Here is a 22687-nt window from a genome sequence, read left to right on the forward strand (position 1 = left end):
GATATGTGAACATGGGCTTTAGAAACTACGGATGGATTCCCACAGTTTTCTCATATTTGGATTAACCTTTTATGAAGAATTATTAGCTGTATTTTCACTTCTTAAAAAAACAAACAAAAAAGGAAAGAAAATCAATCTCATTCTCAGCATTTAGTTGTGTCCAAACATTAGAAAAACATGTCTTCATGTATAGAAAGATCAGATTCCTGCCACAAGAGCCTGAACAGTTATTAAACCGTTTCCAGCTCTGGTATAGGTTAAAAACCAATTACAGAACTGCTCTAAGACCCATATGGACCCTGCTCATCATTCAAATGTATTAACAAAGGAACATGAATAAAACTGAATTATCACCAAAAACAACAGAATGTATTGTCCAGCCTAAAGCTTTATTTCATTTTATCAAGCGCAGAAAACAGCTCAAGTCAGCAGCTTTATGTAGCAATACTTATGCAGACGCACTGGCCTGGCAACTAAATATTAGTTACATGTTCCATAATTTCACACAGAAATAAATTTCTATCAGGAGGCAGAGAAGGCATTCATTTCTGACAGCATGAGTCAGTACATATACACTGATATGGCACCTGAACTTCATATAAAAATAAATCTCTCAACATAGGAAAATACACATCCAATTAACAATTTCAAGACAGCATCAAGCAGCAGATGTTAAAGAGACATTTGTACAGTGAGATGTTTGAGGTTAGAGGACATGCAGAACAATGAAGAGTTTTGACTCAGAATAGTCAAGTGTGGCCAGTTAGTCTTTTAACTATTATTTTCTTGTTTATAAAGTTTTATTTTATATTTTATATTGACATGAAAACTTTGCAGATAGGGGACCTGATCTGGGGTCAGCTACATGGGATGAGAATCAATGCAGTCTTAAAGGTACAGAGGCAAAAAAGCTTTACAATTCCAATATTCTTTTGTAGGTTGGTGTTTTTGGATGGAGCAGGATATTCAGGCTGACTGTGTTGATTTGAATATTAATGAGATCAAAAGTAAACTTTCTACAATGTTACTGCAGCTGGTGCTCCAAGCAAACATAGTTTTAACATATCACGGGTTAGACACAGACACTCCCTGCCCTCAAACCTGCAAACTCCAAACCTGCAGTTTCACTCCATGTATAGGTTCGGTTTCTTTTTAAGATCAGAAGTTCAAACATTATCAGTGGCTCATAAATATCAGATTGTCTGATATGTGTAAAATAAGCTTCAGAAAGACAGACAGGCACTACTCACTAAAGCAATGTAACAGGTGGCAGCATACACACTGATATGGCAGCTCACCTTCAGTAAACACAACGGCAACAAAACCTTCTCTCATCTACCTGAAAGTCCTTTGACAACTAACTCACATTTCTGCCAAAACAGAAGCCTTCAGTAGCACCATTTAAATCCAAAGACAGTTCCAACAGGGCTTCCTCTCGCAGAAATAAAATATCATACAATCATGTAAAACAATGTGATTTTAAGATAATGGGACAGAAAGAGTGGGTCTAAATTGTGCTGGGCAGTCAAGGAGACCAAAAGCTGAAGATTCATGTGTAAAAATGGTGAAAAATGAAGAAATGGAGACAATATATCATGTGAAAAATAAAGAGAAAAAAGGGGATGGGATTAGGAGAAGATGCTGGACTCCAGTGTCATATTGTGTCTTTACATCCAGAGGTTAGTCAGGATGAAGCTCAACAGGGCCATCAGCAGCAACCACACAGAGGACTTCACTGTAAGAGGGAGAGAAACTGGGCAAATTCAGAGAGGTTGGACATAAAAAGACAACTTTGACACATAATTTTAGAAAATTAAATTCTGAGAAAAAAGGGGAAATCAGTAGAAATGTCTCTAAAGTGCGTATTCTAGTTTCCTTTTTTATGGCAGTCAGAATATCCATGATGAGTTTTGGCAAAATTTAGAAGAATGACTCATCCCACTGCTGTACCCTAATAAACTCAAGAGAGTGCTAGATTCTTTTTTTGTCTTTTATATAATCTGTACTATCTGTAATAATATATATCTATACACATCTATATACATATATCTAATATAACCTTTGCTAGATTTTGGTATAACAAGAAGAAAAAAAATATTTTATGATATTAATGTTAGTTCATTCATCCCCCTAGAGAAGGAAAATATATCTATTATAATATTTTACCTGCACTTGATGAATTACACTCCATGTCGACCAGTGAGTCCATGTAGCCCTGTCCTAGCCAATCCTGGTAAGTCTTTCTGTCACCAACACCCACGAGGCGAACGGTGGAGTCTTTGAAGATGAGATCTGTGCCCTTGTAAGCCTGTGAGTCAAACATCCTGAAACCAGGACCTGTATCACTGCCAAAATATGTCTACAGGGAAACACACATAGGGAATGAAGCAAAGATAAACTGACCAGAACAATCCATTCATGGGAAGATTGTAATGGATGACATTTACTCCGTTACATGTGCAATAGAAACTCTTACCTGTGCACGGTCCAGGACTCCATAGACAGCGTGGATGTTGGTGTCTGGTCGCACCATTACAGCATGGGAAGGAACTCTTGCCAGGTTACAGTGTCTGTACTGCGTTACCTCAGCTTTAGTGCCCTGCGAGCAAAGCAGTTGGAAATCTGTAGAGTGGAGGTCTACAGCCCACGATTCGCCAGAATTACCTAAAAATAAAAAAAAGTGAGATGCTTACTTTTTTAGATATGTGAGCCCTAGAATGAACACGTGCTGTATCTTGGAGCTACTTCTCTTACCATCTGTATTTTGGAAGACAGTAGAATGCTTGACAAAAGCCACATCTCCATCGCCTTTGGCCAGACACCTGAATGGACAAAGCAGAAGTATGTCAAGTATCCCATTCCTTTTTTCTGCCATAGGTGAAGATGCATAAAAGTGCATAATAGACTTGTGGCTTGGATCAGGATGGAGGTGCTAAAAATATCTGCAGTTTCCTTTTGGTTTATGGTGAAGTAAACTTTGATGCTGTGTGCTTTTTCCAAATTCAGAGCGATGAAACTTTTGTTACCACTCTGAATGGCATCTTTGTCATTGCACTGGCTGCTAAGGCTCATGGGTATTGTATTTAAAGCTGTCCATCATATGTTGAGGAACAAAACAAGACTTTTTGGAAATAAAGGTGAAATAATTAAAACTAGTGTCCATAAACATAAATATTATTACAAATACAAATATTATTGAGGAGATAATTTGAAATGGAATTACAGAATGGGAACAGTGTAATGTTGATGAAGAGCAGGGGTTCGGGATGTTCCAGTGATTACCTGAAGGCACCATCATATCCGTCATACAGGTCCTTTGCCTTCTCACACTTATTCTGCCCTGAGCTGTCTCCCACACACAAACTGCAAAGGCTGCTGGGGAAACCAGGCTGGTTGGCACCTGGTACACAGCTTTGCTTGAAGAACTCTCCCACCGCTAAGCATCATGGGAAGGACATGAAACAACAAGTCAAAGACTGGGAGGAAATTCATGTTTTGTTACTCAGTGTGTCCCAACAGTTGTATAATGACTTCTGTGGCTCCAACAAGTCTGAAAAATAACTAAAATAACTAAAAGTCAAGATATCTCAGCATCTGCTCCACAGATTTTGACTCTTCCTTGTGTCTTTTACAGTTACCTAATTTATAGAGCAGTAAGTAAAGTAAATAATAAATAGTAAATCAAGTTCAAAAGTTCATTTTCAAGTTCAAAAAAGTAAATAGTAAATAGGTGAATGGTTCATCTGCTTTAAAATTACATACTGTGTGTACGGGTCAGGCAAACCACTATATTAACACAATGAATGCAATAAAGTTATCATCAGATCAATCAACAAAGAAGAAACAAAGTTATCAAAATAACCAGAAAATGAAACATTCTAGTCACAAACAGTAGAATAGAAATGATTCTTAGGATTTGGCCCATGGCCATTTCTCAGACGTTGTCAGTTTAGCTGCTTTGTCCATCTCACATTTCTGCTACACTCACACACCAACATGCCACTGACCTTGGGGCACCTGACAGTACTGAGGGCTGATCAGTCCTCTCTCTATCAGCGTTGCTGCAGGAACATTCCAGCCCGCCGTGCGACCGTATCCGGTGTGACAGGAGCTCCGACCACGCAGATCATCAAGGTTACGTATATCAAGGCTACTCTTTTTCACCACAGCAACCGCATAGTACATGGAGCCATCACGGTCCTCTGGAGATAACATAAACCCCTCAGTATCTGTCATCATTGTAACCAGACTGTGCACTGTGACTTTGTGTTTGTACCTGTGTAGCTTTCGCCAGTAGCAGGGACAAGGCCATATTCTTTTCCTGCTGTGTAGATGTAACCTCCATCCAGGGTGACGGCATCAGCCTCATTATTCTACACAGATATGAAACAGAACAAAGATTGAGATGCTAGAATTGATAGAAAAAAATGATCCATCTTAATTAGCAGTTCGATTACTATGATGTTGTCTGTGTACTGCCTCCAATGAGAAAGGTTTACCTCCTGCTTGCATAATATGATTTAGTTACAAGTCTCTCTGGCTTGTAAAAGTTTAGAAAATCTATTGCCATTTTATAACTTGACCACCAGACAAGTTTATTTTTAAGAGTGTATATGTAGTTGTTCAGTTGTTCTTGAAGAATTGAATTGGCTGTACAAAACATCTGTTACCTTGATTTTCTTCATACAGTCAGTCACAGAGTCCCCATAGACGCACTTGATGCTTGGAGTCAGACCTTTATTTTGAAAGGCCACACTCATGTCAGCACATTTCTGCTGCTCTCCACTGGACAACACACACCACCGCAGGAGATCTGGGATATTTATTGTGACAGAAAGATAAATTGTTAGGTGGATAGTTAACACAGCTTGGTAGACGGTAAAACAGACAAAGTATATAAAAATGTCATTCAGAAAATACTAGGAAAACTACAAGGGCAATTATTTCATAATATACCATATTTCACCTGCTGACAGATATAATTTACCTTCTGCTTTACAGTCCATGGCCCTGAGAGCGTTATAATAGAAGTGTCCCATCCACCTCTTTGGGTCGTCTGACTCAACCCCCAGAAACATGGTGGAGGAATCAGAGAAGAGTACGGTTCCTCCTCCATATTCCGTAGATGAAAATATGTTGAAGCTGGATTTTTGCTACAGACAGAGTTTTTTTTGGTTAACCTCACAAAAAAAAATAAAATCCTACAATGCACTGCCATGTGGTTAAAGAGCTTCAGTGTCTTTGATGCCTTCTACACCTGGAGATAAATTCTAATCCCATTTGTCAATTGGATCACACAGTATGTTGCCATCAGTTCTTAGAAATTCATCCATTTTCTATACCCGCCTATTCCTATTCAGAGTCACGGGGATCTGCTGGAGCCTATCACCCGAACAGGTCACCAGTCCATCACAGGGCCACATATAGACAAACAACCTCACACACTCACACTCACTCCTTTGGGTAATTTTTTTCCTTTTCTGGTGCAGAATTAGATTTTTGAACTTATGGAAAAAACACAAATTTAAATCACGTTTGCTGTAACGTTAAACCAACAACTTCCAGATTGGTTTGGACCAAACAAATGCCAAATCATGTCTTTGTTAGTTTGTGGGTGTTACTACTGTAGAGTCTGTCAGCTGTTTGGACGTACCAGCCCCTCATTGAGCATGTTAAAAACCACAGAGGGAGTGACGTGATCGCCGACCACAATGCCACGAGATGGCACACGGACCAGATGACATGTTTTCCACTGAGAGACAGGAGCTCTGGTGCCATCACGACACAACAGCTCGTAGTCTGATGACTGCAGTGTTTGTGCCCAATCTGGGCCCCGGCCTGATGAAAAGATAGCTGGTTAGATAACAGATATTCTGAGGAGAAGAACTACAATGTTCGGCAGTTACTGTCCCAATTATGACTAACTTACCATTAGTGTTTTCCTCAACAGTCGTGTGCTTGATGAAGGCCACATCTCCGGCATCTTCAACCAGACACCTGGAGACAAAAAACAGGAGAAATTAAGAATTAAAGGTGCCAGCTGCTTTTAAAGTGCTGTCGTTTCTCAGATCCAGATTTTTCATGGCTTCCTTTCAGAATGATAACATGGGTTGACATTCAGATTCCTCTTAGAATAAACCTTACGCATGCAAAACCAAGATGGTGAATATGTTCAATATAATAACAGCTAAAAGAATCATGGACTCTACTCTTCAGGGTCACGGTGGGCTGGAGCCAAACCCCAGCTAACATTGGTCCATCCTGGACAGATCACCAGTCTATCACTGGTTGCCACATACAGACACACAAACACTCACATTCACGCCTAATGGCCATTTAGAGTCGCCAATTAACTTAACCTGCAAGTGTTTGGACTGTGTGGGGAAGCCAGAGTACCCAGAGAAAACCCATGCAGACATGGAAAGAACATGCAAACTCCAGACAGAAAGGCCCCAGGGTGGATTTGAAACTGAGGCAACAGTGCTAACCAACACAATGCTATATCACTATTTTACCAGCAAAACTTTTAAATTTGCCACCACCAGCGCCATATCCTAAAAAAGACTAAAAAAAGCTTTATTATTATTATTATTTATGTAGGTTATAAATATGTTTTACCTGAAAGCTCCTTCATAGCTGAAGTATCTCTCCTCGGTGCTCAGTGCACATTTGTGCTGTCCATTGGCATCTCCTCTGCACAGCTGACACAGAGACTCAGGGTCACCAGCCCCATTTGCTCCAGGGATACAGCTCGCACTGAAGAAATTTGCCACACCTAATACATACACACATGCATGCATTTATGCATCTTTCCATCTTTCTGTATATGCAGAATATATGGATGTATATGTGTATTTGTACATGTTTCCTACCCTCTGAGATTTTGCATCCCATCACAGACATGTATCCCTGGTCTATGAGATATCCTAAAGGCATATTCCAGCCGGCTGTTCGGTCTTTCCCAGTGTGGCAGCTCTTTTTTCCTGCCAGGTTGTTGATGTTGATGCTGGACTTTGCTTTCTTCACCACAGCAACTGCATAGTAGGAAGCACCAGCACCTGGGGCAACACAACAGCAGCACAGGTGTAAAGGTGCAAAGACACATGTGACACTAGAGCACCAAATCTACATGTAGTTGGACAGCAACAGCACCCTTATTATCAGGGAACAGACAAAATCTAGCTCATAGTACAGAATCCAGTACTTTTGTCTATCCTACATTCAGCACAGCTATTTGGTTAACAGCTGTGATGGCTCAGAACATGCTTGCCCTGATGACATTCATTATATAGGCAACAAGATTAACTTGAGTTAATGAGTCAGCAGTAGTAAAGAATTATCATGTAAATTCACCAGGCATCAATGCGAAACAGCAGCAATAACAGTAGTTATTGTTAAATCTTACTGTCAGTCTTTGATTCACTGGCAGCCATCTTGAAGGAGGCCATCTTCCCCAGTTTGTAAATGTCAGTGGCAAACATAGACAAAGCATCAACTTCATTCCTCTGCAGTCAAGAAAAGATTAATGATGTTTAAAATATCAGAGAATATTACGACTCCAGATATGAAAAAATGCAAAAGGGTCGCTAATTAACTTGTATTATGTCATGAAAAAACATGAGGAGCTTCTGTGGCCTTGATGATGATTTAAACCAGAGAAGTGTTGGAACAAAACAAGCACATTTTCCTCCCAGAAAGAAAATCTGTCAACTCTATATTAAACATGTTAGTCACAGGAAAACAGAGCTTTTTGAGTATAGCAGCCATTTATTTAAAACCTACACAGTGAAGTTTAAAATTCATGCATTCAGGCTTGTGTTTCTTCTGGAAGCTGTAATGCCCTGTTTCCAGATCAGATATCTTCCAGTTTGTGGTTGTCATAAACTGGCCACTTTGCACTATGCTCCCTGATAACTGTTATCTGATGCCTGATAGTGTGTTCTGCCATTCAGAATATTTTATTAGCTTTTACAATTCTTTCACTGTCCGGACTATTGGAGATAATATACAATGCATGACTTTATTATTGTAAAAGAGTTAAAAAAAAATGTAAAAAGAGCAATAATATCAATTATTGATATTATTCAAATAATTTATTTTATTACTATTTATGTAATTATTTAAACTTTTTGAGTGCAATAACATTGTAAGATGTATTCAGTTAAAGTTCTGTTTTTTGGATCTGACCTGCAGTTTTTGAACGCAGCCCTCAACTGTTGCTCCGTTGACGCAGCTGAGGGATGGACGAATGGCGACGTCAGAGAACGCCTGTGACATGGCCTGACATTTCCTCTGCTCTGCGTTTGAGATGGTGCACCATCTGATGCTGCTCTGGCCAAACACTGAGGGAGAGACACAGACACCACTCATCATGCTGCTATTAAACTATTACACCAAACTATTCACTATTATATTAAACTATTCACGACAACAACTTGTATTCTCAAGTATTAAAAAACAGCAGCTATTTTCTGACAGTTCCACCTGGGAGTCCTCAGAAGGACAAAAGTTGTTATTTTTATGGTAATTCAGCTCCAGTTAATTCCTTGTTTTAACTTATATATGCCTTTTATTTTTTCTTCTTTTACACATACAGTTTGGCTATAAATCTACAAATAAAGTTTATTATTATATCCTTTCCTAAATGATTTTTGTTAAAAGAATGCTTAGGCATTTATCAGTCACTGTAACTTGTGTGTAGGTGTATAACAGCAGTTCTTACCTGTATTTAGGATTAGTAGGAAAGCTCCCACCGTCATCCACATGGCCATTGCTTCTTGCTTTCTTCCTTGCTGTGTTAGATGATACAGCCTCCTGTTCTTTATCCTCCACTTTATATGATGGCTCCTGAGTCAAAGTCCAACCTCTGCTTCTAAGTCCACCTTCCAAGCTCAGAAGATTCTGTATTTAAAATGATTTACAACTGCGCCATCTACAACACTATTCTTTCAGAAATCACGAGACTCTCAGCTCCAGTAGGAGTTCATGAAGTGTGCCTCTTGGGCGTACCTGGTCTGACACGTCTCTGCTGCTGCTGCCTGGCTTCAGGCCAAGACCCAGACAGAGAGGTCTTTTACAGTCAGGACCCCACCTCTGCTTTCCTCTCACTCCTCTACTCTGCTAGTGTGGTGCTTTTCCACTCATGGGTGAAAAAGAAAGAAGGGACTCTGATGGTGAGTGATTCACTGCTCAGGCAAAACAACAGAGACACATAGTCTGTTTCCTTTCACCTTGTCTCTTGCACTTAGAATCTGATTTTGTTTTGGAACAAAATAAAGAGGTTGAGGAAATCATTTATTCCCATTTGCACATATTGTTAACTGAACAATTCTGAGCCCCCTAGACTCTGGTTGTGTGATCTAAAAGGTAAGGAAGGTGGTCTAGTGCATCAGAGGGACAATGACATGCAGTCCCTGCTCTGCTGATATTCTGGGTTTGATTGGCGGCTGGGCCCCTTAATGTTTAAGGTGGAAGAAGAATTCAGATCTTTTACCACAAAATAAAAATGACAAACAAATGTGTGTTCAGTATCCTATTCAAGAAAAGCAGGAAGCATCATCATGGAAATATACTTGAATTTTCAACAGTAAAAATCTCTGCAGAGAGATTGTTCTGGATTAGACATCACTTTTTTGTAATGGGTCACAGAATAAATATGTTGGGATCACTCAGTTAACCTTTAGCAATGAATGATATTTTATAGGCCATGAAAAGTAACCAGTAACTCCAGCTGTCAGATAAATGTGGTGGAATAAAAAGTATAAACTTTTATAAATACACTTATCTAACTGCAAAGATGTCAAGTTGTTATACACAGAACACATGATGAGCTCATGGGGTTGAGTCATGTGAAAAAGAAAGTGTGCCCTCTTTACAATCCATGGTTTCACATATGGAAAGTGTCAGGTGTGATGTGTGACAAAAGAGTGTCAGCAAGAATGAAAGGAAAGGTGGACAAGACAGTGGTGAGACCAGCAATGTTGTCTGGTTTAGAGACAGTGGCACTGAGAAAAAGACAGGAGGCAGATCTGGAGGTAGCAGAGCTGAAGATGTTGAGGTTCTCTCTGGGAGTGACGAGGATGGATAGGATCAGGAATGAGGACATCAGAGGGACAGCTCATGTTAGATGTTTTGGAGAAAAAGCCAGGGAAGCCAGATTGAGATGGTTTGGACATGTTCAGAGGAGGGGCAGTAAATACATTGGTAAGGGGATGCTGAGGTTAGAGCTGCCAGGAAGGAGGCCTAGAGGAAGACCAAAGAGGAGGTTCTTGGATGTAGTGAAGGAGGACATGAGGATAGTTGGTGTGGGTGAGGAGGATACAGAGGATAGGGTTAAATGGAGGCAGATTATTTGCTGTGGTGACCCCTGAAGGGAGCAGCCCAAAGGAAAAGAAGAAGAAGACATAAAACCCTAGAACTGTACTTTTTTTTCCATAGTAATAATACCAGTAATTTAAAGAACTGTAACATACAGCATATCAATAAAATATGGCAATTTTTCTTGCATTGGACGTTTTAACTAATATTTTAAATATATTTTGCTCATATTTAATTCAGTGCTTAATATGACCATTCCCATCAAAACTTCATCTTGGTGTTAGTGCTCTGCTGCTCTGCTTAAAAACAATACCTGTTGAAACAGAAAGAGGTAATTTTGTATTAAAAAACAAGAGCAATCACAGTAACAAACACAGTTATTAGGATGTGAGAAATGCGTTAAGATAGGCTCATTCATTTTAAATGAGTTTCAAGACAGTTCTACTCCTGGAGATGGAACAGCTTAATGACATTTGACCCCTAATTTCCTTATTTTTTATGCATGTAAGCATTGCAAAAGACCTTCAAACAGGTGCAAAACATGACATGTGGCAGATGGAAGTTGCAGGAAATGAGGATATAATAGTCATAAAATGCTTCTGCAGACTTTTGGCAAAACACAGGAAGGTGAACTGGTCATAAACTTGTAATTACTCCGGATATTGCTCCATGTTCAGAGCAACAACAAATGTTACTATGCATAGGTATATGACTTAACTGGATTCTAAAATCTGTCTTACAGACATTGCAAAAGCAGAATATTTACCAATCCACAAAAAAAATATTATTATCATACACCTAATATGATGCTATAATAGGAATGAGGAGCTCTGCTGTAACATCAGTAAGGTGCAATAATAGATGATGAAGGCAATAACTGTAAACTTCAACTCATACATAAAACTAATTAAAACAGGGCAGGTAATTCAATTTAATATATAATATAGGGTGGAAAGTAGAATATTTAAAATTGTTAAACTCACCTATCCTTCCAGGAAGTGTAGGACAGGGAAACTGACTGCAGCACTGGACACTGTGGCTGTAGTCAGGTTATGTTTATTCTGCTGCAACATTCACAAGTCATAATGTGATGGAGTGAGGATGACATGGAGGCGACAGTGAAACAGAGGTGTCAGGACGGTGCTATTTTCCGTTCTCATTGTGTTCTTTTACAGGAGCAGGCAGTGCATAACATCAGCTGAGAATGTACTGTCAAGTCCTTAAAATAGTAAACCTGTGACAGAGTCTGAAAACTACCAGAATCTACTTTTCTTTAATTGAAAATACTAATAAGTTCTGAGTTGACTGTTCCTGACTGTGGGATCCTCACGTACAGCAGGTTCTATGTGCAGCCTAGATACTGTAACTACAAATCAATTCACAGAATCACAGTATTATTTTAAGGAGCATGTGGTTTGATGCCACCTTTCATTTGTTCTACAACCTGTATCTCTGCTTATTCAGATAGTAGTTTACTGCAGAATATTTACCACTGAACCAAATGAACTCAGGGTTTGTTACATTGTGAACTCTGTACATGGACCTTTGTGATACTATTAAATTTGATGATGTAGAGGCTGTAAGAATTTATCTGTGGACCTGATTACTGACCTTATCTTACACAAAAGTGTAAAAATAAAGAATTCTCTTTATTTATTTTTCTTACTAATTAATTATCCTATAATTTGTGTTTAAGGACTATTTTGTCTTTTCTGTTTAACATACAGCTGTTCAAGACAGAGCACATTTGATGTGACAGTTCCCATTCCCAACACCAGGTTTCAGAAATTGTCTTGTCTTTTTTTTTATTTTTTATTTTATAATCCCATCAGCAAAAGTAACTGCAATAAGACTTTACCAGCCTCTGCTCTAACTAAACTAGACAATGCAATTTCTGAAGAAATTGCGTTGGGATTACTGACTGCTGCAAAAAGCTTGAGGCAAACTGAGTCGCTGGCCGCTAAACAACTGAAGCATGTTTTGAATTGCCTGATGCAGTTGGAATAATTGAAAACTATGAACTGTAGTGAGGGGGCTTTCAGGGCTTTTATTTTGAAAGGACAACGTGTTGCAGGAGACTCATAAGACCTTATACTAAAATCTGGACTTTATTTTGAATATTCCTTATACTTTACAAAAAGGTAATATTTTCCTATAAATAACTGTAGACTTTTATTGTGAAAGTCTGACCATGTCCTGGGAACAGACACCATGGCTGACATTAAAAATGGGCTCACTTGGTGCCTGAAGCTGTTTGCAAATACCCAACGTCCATTTTAATATCGCTGTGCAGTTTCAGGGCTTTTATTGTGAGAAAATTTTACAAAAAAGGCTTTTATTTTGAAAGGACAGGAGACTCATGAAATATTATTTTAGAATCTGGACTTTATTTTGAATGTTCCTTATACTTTACAAAAATGCAATATCGTCCTATTAATGACTAGACTTTTATTGAGAAAGCCCGAACATGGCCTGCTGGGAGACGACACCATGGCTGACATTTAAAACAGCCGCAGTCACTTGCTCTAAATAACTGACAGTGGTCCCCATGTGTAACAGCAGTGGACATTAGGCAGCCAGTCATTCTTAATTACCAACCACAGGCAGCTGTGGTCGCTGCTAATGCTTTGTGAGCTGTTTCTATGGTGACCTAAGCCGAGAGTGGGAGGGGGAGTGACAGTGACACAGCACGTTAAGCAAAATGGCAGGCACAGTAGAGGAGAAGCTGAGAAAACGTCACCTCACAAAATGGAGGACTACAGAAAAACTATCAAAATAATTCTTTCACTAACAGTGCCAGGAGCCTTCAACAAAGAGACTGATATTGCAAAAAATGAAGGATTGGTAGTGAGTTAGAAACAGCCTTCATTTGTGTTTCTCACCAGAACTCCTGGAGCTCTTTTATAATGGAAATGAATGAGAGATTAAGCAGTCACTCTCTGTGGGTTTGGCCATCTGGTGGTAAAACCGTAGGTCCTATCAAAATGAGAACAGCATTACCTGAAAGAAGACAAAAATCTCTACTACTTTTGAGAAAATGGTGTATGAAGAGGCAAAATTGCGGCCGTGACAGCAAGTTAGAGAGAATTTTTCAATAAACTTAACAGCTTCTCCCACTCTAGGTGATGATGTCACCACTCTACCTGTGAACATTCCGCTCCCATACACACCAATGTAAAATTCAGAATAAGCGTAAACTGTGATTAAAGAAAAACCGTAAAAGATATCAAAAAGCTGAATACAACATTAATAGATAAATGCCTTCTGACCAATTTAAAGGTCGAATGGTGTTTCTAGCTTAAAGTGTGCTGACACAGTTAAAGCTGAAAGAGGACAAAGTTGAATAGGATTTGAACATTCCCCCCATTAATTTCTTTGGGAAAATTTTCTGACAAAACCTGGAATATCTCTGAAAATATAAAAGATAGAAGCAACTCCTCATCGAGCTGAACGCGACGGTGCTTGAATGACGTTTCTACGTCGAAGGGTGTAGGAGGAGATAGGTGCTGAAAAACAGCGGAATATTAATAATAAAGAGAAAAAACGAAGAACATATCTTGCACAGCAATCCCAACAAATATCAGAAAAACTGACACCAATTCAGGACCCATTCTAAATACTGTTATGATTTTAAAATTTTATTTGTAACTTAAATTTTTTCTAAATTATTTTAATGAGTGTACTTTTTTTACCAGAGTGAAAATCATTTATATTTTGCATTTTTATACTATGCTTTTTATGCATTTTGTGTTTCTAAACAGTATACTTCTTTTTTCCATCCAGCACTATCAATCACCCTTTGGGAATATAAAGTGACTGATTGATCAAAATGCTCAACTCAGTTGCAAAGCTGTGTGTCACTGGTAAAGGGAATGATATTAGACATCAACAGAGACCACTACACACCTGCAGTAGAGGTGAAAGTAAAGGAAAATATATTCATATTTACAGTCATTATATCATATTCACATTCATACACATTCCACAAAGCAAAATGAAAAATAATCTATGGTCATCATTCAAGGAATTTCAGTAAATCTCAATAAAGACTTTTATTTTTTGTACCAAAATAGGCAGTTAGAGCAGGGATAAATATTATAATATGTTAGATATAGATCCATCTCTGTAATAGATTCTTTGCATTGGTGCTTTACTCTAACAGTGGCATGGTCCCCTGGCTAAAACACACAGCCAGAGTCATACAGAGAGTCTGACTCAGTGCACTCACAAACACCACCAATCTACTCAATTCATGAAGGATTACAGATGAAAAGACGTTTAGTTCAGCTGGACATTCTGTCAGGAGATATTAAAGCTTTAAAAATACACATGGTCAGAACAATTTAGTATTTGAGTCCAAGCGCCACCCTGCTGACAGAACAGTCTCTCTGTATGTCCCTGGTCTCCAGTCAACTTGGAGGAGTTGCCTCGGGGTTGAGGGTAGAGATGTGAAGTCAGTGGCTGACAAGGTCAATACAAGGGCTGTGTCACCAAAAGCATCTTGGTACTTCAAATGTTACACTTGGCGAGATAAATAGAATTTGTTTCAGGTTAGCCCCTTTTGAGACGTCACCTTCTTTTAGTTCTGTTTTTGGTCTCAACCACCTCCTATAAGGAATGTGTCTCTTTAGCTGCTAAATGCTCCACTACAGCTGGATCCTAACTTTGTCTTTAATGCTGGGTGGGTTGTTTGAGCTTTGTCACTGAAAGCAGCTGCCTGCTGCAGTCAAAACAACACTGAGAGTGGTGAGAGTGATCCAGCTGAAAGTCAGCTGAAACTCACTATAGCTGCAGATTCAGGTGATCATTTTTTTGTTAGCTTATCAATATTAGTTATAATCACATTGTTTTCATATTGTAAATTCATCTGTGTAAATCCTAACATCATTACTTGTTTAATGGTCCATCAGAGGGAGATGTCTTCTAAGGTATTTGTATGATCTCACAGGTCATACTTTTCCAAGAAAGATCAAATTTGCCAGGAGCTAAAGTTTAAATCCAACCTTTCCACAGACTGTGATGCTACACTTTTCTTCTTTGCTGGAATGTATGTTAAGGATGCCCTATAGAGTTTTCCTGGAAACCAACAAAGATTAGGTTTACATTGACTTCTGATTCTGCCACCAACTGTTGATCTGCAGGATAGTGTGAAACCAATGTCAAGATGAGAAGTTTTCTGCCCACAGGTGTCCTCTTCCACAATACAAACAAAAGAGGGACCCACTCATAAAAATATCTCTCCATAACACTCCAGGCTACTATGGAGCACAGCATGTAAAATGACATAGAAATAAAGTACAGGTCGATAACACAACCGCAGTACTGAAAATGATAAAGAGAAGAAGACATTATTAGGTCTGTGTTTACTGTGTACAACATATTCAGGATTATACACTGTAATGTGTTTAGAAGTGAGTTAATTTCTCAGCCTGAATTTTACTGCTTTTTATAGTTCATGCTCAAAAACTCAACAATCCCTCCACAATGCAGTCTGTGGAAATACCAAAATTAAATGTTTCTTTAACCCTGTGCAAACATTTAACCTTCCTGGGCAAATTATAGACTTCTGTGGGAGACACACACTTCAAGACACAATTTACTGTCCAGGAAGTAAAAGACTAACATTTAGATGCCCCCTTAAAGGTTTATCTGCTGAAGTCACAAATGCGACAAGGACCAGTTTCAGGTGTCTTTTATGCATATCGATAATGAAAGCTCAAGCATGAAAAAATCAGTTTCCTGTGGATCGCATAGCATATTGATTAAGTTAGTGCTGACAGTAGATGTTAACAGAGGAATTGACCTGCTGTCCAATTACTCAACAACAGCACAACATGCAGCAAATGTGATATTTGCAAATACCTGTTAGCAAAAGTTCACTGGCCTCTTCAGTGCTTTCAAACTCACACAGTATTCACACAGATCTGACAGAATGAGTATCACATCACATACCAGTAACACCGATGATGGTATCAGTTGTGTCGTGCTAAGATGCTTTTAAGAAACCAGCCCTCATTAGTGCAACTACAGTAAGACAGAAAGCCATAACAATGTTAACGATTATGATCGTGATGATAGTGTTGATGAAGACGATGATACACTGTTTATTGTTGGAGTGCTCAACTAATATCACACTGTGAATGCGCAGAAGGATAGAGATGAAGGTGTGAGACAAAGAGGAGGAAGAGCAGGAAGGCAGAGAAGCCTCTGTGGGATAAAGACTCAAACAAACCCAAGTTTGGAGAATCTGGGCCCGTATTTATCAAACCTTTATCATTTTCTACTTTTCTACTCTAATGGTTGCAAGACAAAGCAATGTTTGAGGCATGATTGAGAAATGTACAGAATATTAGAAGTAATTATAAGTTATATGTTATCTCTAGTAAAAAGTAGATTACAGGGTGTTAAAAACAAGAAAACAATGGATTGGTTTGAGTTGCATTCACTTTCCATTCAACTTTATTGTCTGTACTAGTCAATGTTGTATTAAATTCTTATTCTTATATTATATATTATATTATATTTGATTTCTCTGATTTCTCCTCTTCCAGTAGCAAAATTTCTTTCAGTCAGTTTCCTATTATTTAATCTGTATTTATAAATTCCTACTTATATATTAGATTGTTGTTAATTTCATGTATCAATTTTTCAATTTTCAAATAAGCACCATAAAACTTTTATGGTGCCCCAATTCCATAATGCATAGTACTTCAAAATAGGTTTTTTATACAGTGTCTTCACACTGGAAAAATGACTAAATACAAGTGCTCTTTATGCACGCTATACTCCGACAATGCACTACACAGAGGAAATGCATAATCTGCATTAAAATATTTTTTAAAGATAAGTTGCAGGTGATAGTGTTACAGCTACATGAAAGTGATTCACATCCAACTTCCTATTTTTTAAGTGTAAAACAGTATATTATGATAAATACTATGTAGTACATATGTGTTATGAATTTGGGCCTCAGCTCTTGTCTATCATTGGCTCTTTCTACTCTGAGTGTATAAGTGATTAATCAAGTGACCACTTGAGAGCTGCTCTTGCACTTCGCTACAAGTGAAACGGGTCATAAATGTGTCCTAATCTTTACTTTAGTTAAGTAAGTTTTTACTCCTGTGTTAGCTGTTAAGCATAATTATGAAAAATCTGATAAATATGGGCTCAGGGCTCCAAAAGCACCTCTGAGGCTGATTTACTCAGTTTCTTTAACTCACCAAAAACAAACTGGTGATAGAATGCTCTAGACTTTGGTTATTTTAATGTATTCTTACTTAGTTTTCTATTTATGTTTCATTTGAGAATCTTTGCTTGTTACAAATATCCCACTCATAAATACCATAAATATTGTCTGATGACTTTCTTGCTACATCTTTAAACAGTACTTGTAGTACAGTTTAATTTTGGCCCTTGATACCAAAATGTAGGGGCACATTGATCAGTTTTCAATTAATATCTAAATGGAGAGATGGGAAATGAGAGAAAAACAGAAAAAGACAAGAAATCAAAACTCTAAACAGGAGCGATGCCATGGGGAAAGACGGACAGACAGGGAAGGAGATCAAGATTTTGTCCCAAAAACATGCTCTTAAAGCTACAGCGTGCAAAAGTCTGTCTCGTGGTGACAATATTATCATTACAAACCCATACATGAATGCATTACCCTTCGTTAATATGAAAACAACAACGACAACAACAATAAGAAGAACAATAATGAAATCAAATCAGATAATGGTACATGTCACCTTGATTTGAACCACCTCCTTAAACATTAAGGAACTGAACTGTAGGAAGATCCACCAATAGGCTGCTGGACAGACATGAGCTCCTCCCACTTCAGGAAGTAGCAGTCCCAGATAGTCCCAGCCTCATCCAACATTATGTGCTTGTGTAAATGTGTGTGTAGTGAGAGAGAGAGAGAGAGAGAGAGAGAGGAAGCAGGCTGATAATAGAAAATTAGTGACGTAGGAAGTGTTGACAGTGATGTCTATGTTAATATGTATATGTGTGTGTTTGTTCAGAGTCGTTCCTTAGTGGGTACCCAGATATAAGGACCAGACTGCTCCTCAATGATCTGCTTCACCTGTGAATACACTTCCTCTAGAGATGAGCCCTGGACAATAGCTGCAGGGACAAAGAGAGAGGAGAGACAAATTACTGCACAAAATACTTAAACTACTAATTCTTCACCAAAGAACATTGACTAGAACATATTACCTGCACCCTAGAGAAAGTCAAACTACAGCTGAAATCTCCATTAAAAGAAGAAAGTGTGTTTATGTACGGCATGTAAGTGATTTACATACTGAACAGCTCTGTGTTACAACAGTTTCTGTGTGACGCTAACCCTCTCATGGCTTTGTCTGGGGTCGACCCAGATATATTAGTTTGCACATGTATCATATGACAGAGTGAACACATGACAATGTGAAAAAGGTCACTAGGAGTGAAAGACATACACAGAACCATTGTCTGAATCTGCAGCTTCCTTGGATTTACAGAGCTTCCACTTCTTATGCTCCCTGGACATTATGATGATTAAACTATCTATGTTATCACTGTCCGAATGAATAATTATAAACAAGCTTCAGTTAAATACAAACAGAATAACTATTAGAAGCCCACATTTTCCCTTGTGAAGGCTTTAGTCTGATGTAATACTGCTTTGAACAACAATTTAATTACTTTTTTATGTCTGTTTGCAAGCAGCGCATCTGCAATATTATGACATATATTAGTAGTACAAACTACTATTATACAGGCTGGGGTTAGGTAAAGTAATTTTATCTCAGTGAGTACATGATTCACTGCATTTTGGGATAAAGAAGCAAAGGTAAGGCACGGGCCGGCACATGGTATTCAGGCTCTCTGACACCCTGTGCTATTGCTAAGTAAAAATGACATGTACATTACAGCTGTACTTGAATACTTCTACGTTACGTCTACTAACTAACCAGTGAAGTACTCTGTGAAGTCCTGCTCCAGTTTGACAGCTCTCTCGTAGGTCTTCCTGGCCTGCTCCTCAGTGAAACGCTTGTTCATCTCTCTGGAGACATAGACAAGAGTTATGAATATAAACCACGCTTGAATGTAAAGGTACAGAAAAAAAATAACCTCTCAATAACGTCACGTCACCTCACTGTGAAATACAGCAGCAGCAAATGACAGGATGATGTTTGACTTCTATTACAGTTGAATTACATGTTTAGCACTAACCAAATTACATTTGAAGGTCGCTATAGCGAACACTAATATCCTGTGTTATTACATTACTGTTGCTGAATTTTATTGACTTCGGGTTTGTACATTCTTCCATCGATTCATATTGAACTGATATATACTCACTACTGTATATAAAAGATCAATAAAACAACACCTTGACAAATGTTGCATAGTCTGAAATTCAACATAAAATTGACTGATCTCAGTTCAGCACTTTATATGTTACAGTTGTGAAAGAATGGGCCAACATAAGAGATAATTTTACAGTTATACAAAAAATACATATAATTATTTGATGTTTCTCATTTTCACATAGCAATGCTTATCCAACCACCCCTGGCCCTTACAGTACATTAATTAGATAACATTATATTATCATATACATTCATGTTTCTTACAGGATGTTGTCAACGTTGCGTGGTCTAATGAAGATAGCGATGGGATGAAGGCCTGCCATCTGGAGACGCTTTATTGCATTCCCTGATACATCCAGTATACAGTGTTTACCCTGATAGAGAGACATAGAGTCAGACAGAGAGAGTACCCCCCCTCAAATTTTGTTTGTCCTCTGTCCTCATTCTGCCTTTATGTCTGTGTGTCTCACCTTGTCAGCAACTTCTCTGACAGACTGTATGCTGGTTCCATACAGGTGGTTGTTGTACTGTCCAGCCTCAATGAATTTATGCTCTTGGATCTCTCTCTCCATGAGTTCTCTGGAGGACATGAAGTGGTAATCTCTGCCATCAACCTCGTAGTCTCGTCGCGGCCGTGTTGTATCTAAGGAAGAGAGGTTTTAGAGAGAAGCAGAATGTACAAACATATCTTAGTATCCAACCCATCTTCATACACACATACAAGCTTTAAATGTTCCATATAAACTGGTTAAACACAACAGCAGATATGACAAGGCAAAGATGATGGTGCTTCAGAACTCGTTGCACATTTTTTTGTTGAAACAATTGAGGCAAAATATTTTTAAATATTTAAAATGTTGAAAAAGAAATATATTTCTTAACTTGATTTAGTTTTTATTAAATATGAACTTTCAGATCACATTTTCCATTGGGCCCCATTTTACAATTTTTCATTATCAATCTACCTGTTATGCAGGATACTGCTGCAAACTCTCTGTAATAATAGCATGATCATGTTGGCATGATAAAACTGCAGTAGGTGTCAGTTCTCATACACCCAAACCCTAACCCCAAAACCTAATCCTAATCCTGACCCCAAAACCTAACTCTAACCCTAACCATAAACCCAAGCCTAACCCTAACTTTAAACCTGACCACTGCACCATACCTAGCTAACCCATTATCATCCACCTTACATCTGACTAACCCTAACCCATATATATATATCTATATATATGTATATAGATATATATATATGAGTTAGGGTCACTGATGGAGTTTATCATGATGTCAAGACACTCACGTGGGACACAAGAGCCAAACTTGTCAGGGAACTCAGAGATGAGGTCATCATTGATCCGATCTTTCATTGGTCCAAGTATGATAACTGGCCGTGTGTAATTAACTAACAAGTGACAGAACAGAACCACGTTAATACTTATACAACGACTTGGTAAGTTAAAAAAAGCCAACATCCAAATTTCCTCTTTCATTACAACTGGTGTACTTTTTAGTAGCTGACTAGAAAATTAACACCTGCTAACACATTAACCATAATAATAGAATAAACTGATTACACTGTATGTCAGTGATCCCAAGGTCCAATAATAACAAAATACAGTGCAGGTAGTAGGCTGAGAAAGAGAATCTAATTCCACAGCTTGTTTAATTCCTACATATATTCTAAATCAGCTTCATGTTATCTGTACCCAACTCAGTAGAATTCAAGAGTTTAAAATTACATGGATGCAACCATTTTTCAAAATTAAAGGAATTTATAACACTTTACTGTGTTATACTTATGCTGCTGAATGGCTTCAGCATCCACACTTCCTAAGACTAAATAAAACTAAAATAAAACAATATATTGTAGAGAGCACTAACCTTCCTGCTGCATGACAGGCTGGTAAGTGAGGAAGATCTCCTCCTGGCCAGCTGAGAGAAAGAATGAGAGAAAAATGACAGACACGTTGAGAAGCACGTTGGATGGAATTAGTGATAACAAATCACACGTTCTCCTTTCTACTTCTTGGTATAAACTTCTTCAACAGCTCTGGAAAAGCAGGCTGGAGAAGCAGAGAAAGGTAAGCTGTACACACACTTACAGACACACACACACACACACTTACACACATACCTACACACGCATACACACACACACACTTACACACACACACACAATGACAGGAACATACACAAGCACATGCACATAAAGAACACAGTAATCACAACATCTAAAAACACGTGCATATATGTGTGACACACCAACACGCACCCAGAGAAACGCACACACAAACAAACCAGCAGCTACATCAAATAGCTGAGGTTTGAAACAAAACTAAAAGTAAAAAAGAAATAGAGAGCAATGCTAGGAAGAGAAAGAGAGAGGAAAAGGAAGGAAGAAAGGGAGAGAGAGAAAGAAAGACAGAGGAGGGTCTAGACTTACAGGAACTACTTTCACTATCGCTGGTGCCAGAGGTTACCAGCTCTGGAAGGACAAGACAGGTCAGAGTCAGCAACACACACAGATACAAACACACAGATACGAACACACACACACAAGCGCACACACACACACACACACACACACACTCCTTTAAAAACTCAATCATCCATCCAGTTTCTGACATGACAGCCTCAAACTGCCTTTAAAATCCCTACTTCGTTTCGTTCCTTTAGGCAAGATGCAATACAATTTAGAGGAATCCTCTTTAAAACACCCAAATGGGCTTGACATATTGTTTGTTTTCTAATGTAATAAAGAACAGGTGTTAACAGGATATTCCAGCAAGTAGTACCTGAATTTCCTTAAAGAGCGACTTGTGAGACACAGATGAAGAAAAAAAAAAAAGAATGGTTGACGTAGCAGAGATCCAGATTTTCAGACTGTTCTAGTTTCCAGTCCGGCTTAAGCTCCAAAAACATTTGATACTACAATATCCCATAATGCAACTACATAAATGTTTTCATTAGACTTCTTGCGCCCAACATGCCCACTTTGATTCAAATGC

General features: G+C 38.4%; 2 protein-coding genes across 3 annotated transcripts in view; both read right to left on the minus strand.

Annotated features, from left to right (window-relative positions):
- Nucleotides 1–393: 393 nt before the first annotated feature.
- meltf (melanotransferrin) lies at nucleotides 394–8980 on the minus strand. Its single transcript, XM_026322929.1, has 16 exons — nucleotides 8723–8980; nucleotides 8188–8342; nucleotides 7406–7505; nucleotides 6873–7058; nucleotides 6619–6775; nucleotides 5930–5997; nucleotides 5654–5838; nucleotides 4988–5153; nucleotides 4671–4813; nucleotides 4277–4373; nucleotides 4008–4202; nucleotides 3283–3436; nucleotides 2755–2822; nucleotides 2477–2664; nucleotides 2167–2359; nucleotides 394–1735 (listed from the first exon to the last, which is right to left on the minus strand). Exons 1-16 carry the CDS (start codon nucleotides 8769–8771, stop codon nucleotides 1668–1670), a joined length of 2172 nt encoding a protein of 723 aa, XP_026178714.1. The 5' UTR covers nucleotides 8772–8980; the 3' UTR covers nucleotides 394–1667.
- A 5428-nt stretch (nucleotides 8981–14408) lies between these two features.
- LOC113139966 (discs large homolog 1-like protein) overlaps nucleotides 14409–22687 on the minus strand; it is an 83295-nt gene continuing 75016 nt past the window's right edge. For both annotated transcript variants that reach the window (XM_026323623.1, XM_026323624.1), the window contains 6 exons: nucleotides 21561–21611; nucleotides 20980–21081; nucleotides 20147–20319; nucleotides 19941–20050; nucleotides 19275–19366; nucleotides 14409–18444 (listed from right to left, as the gene is read on the minus strand). In XM_026323623.1, coding sequence (XP_026179408.1) covers nucleotides 18338–18444; nucleotides 19275–19366; nucleotides 19941–20050; nucleotides 20147–20319; nucleotides 20980–21081; nucleotides 21561–21611 — 635 coding nt within the window. In that variant the 3' untranslated portion in view covers nucleotides 14409–18337. The remainder of the gene's footprint in view (nucleotides 18445–19274; nucleotides 19367–19940; nucleotides 20051–20146; nucleotides 20320–20979; nucleotides 21082–21560; nucleotides 21612–22687) is intronic.

The sequence above is a fragment of the Mastacembelus armatus genome, chromosome 4 (genome assembly GCF_900324485.2).
Source record: "Mastacembelus armatus chromosome 4, fMasArm1.2, whole genome shotgun sequence".
NCBI lineage: Eukaryota > Metazoa > Chordata > Actinopteri > Synbranchiformes > Mastacembelidae > Mastacembelus > Mastacembelus armatus.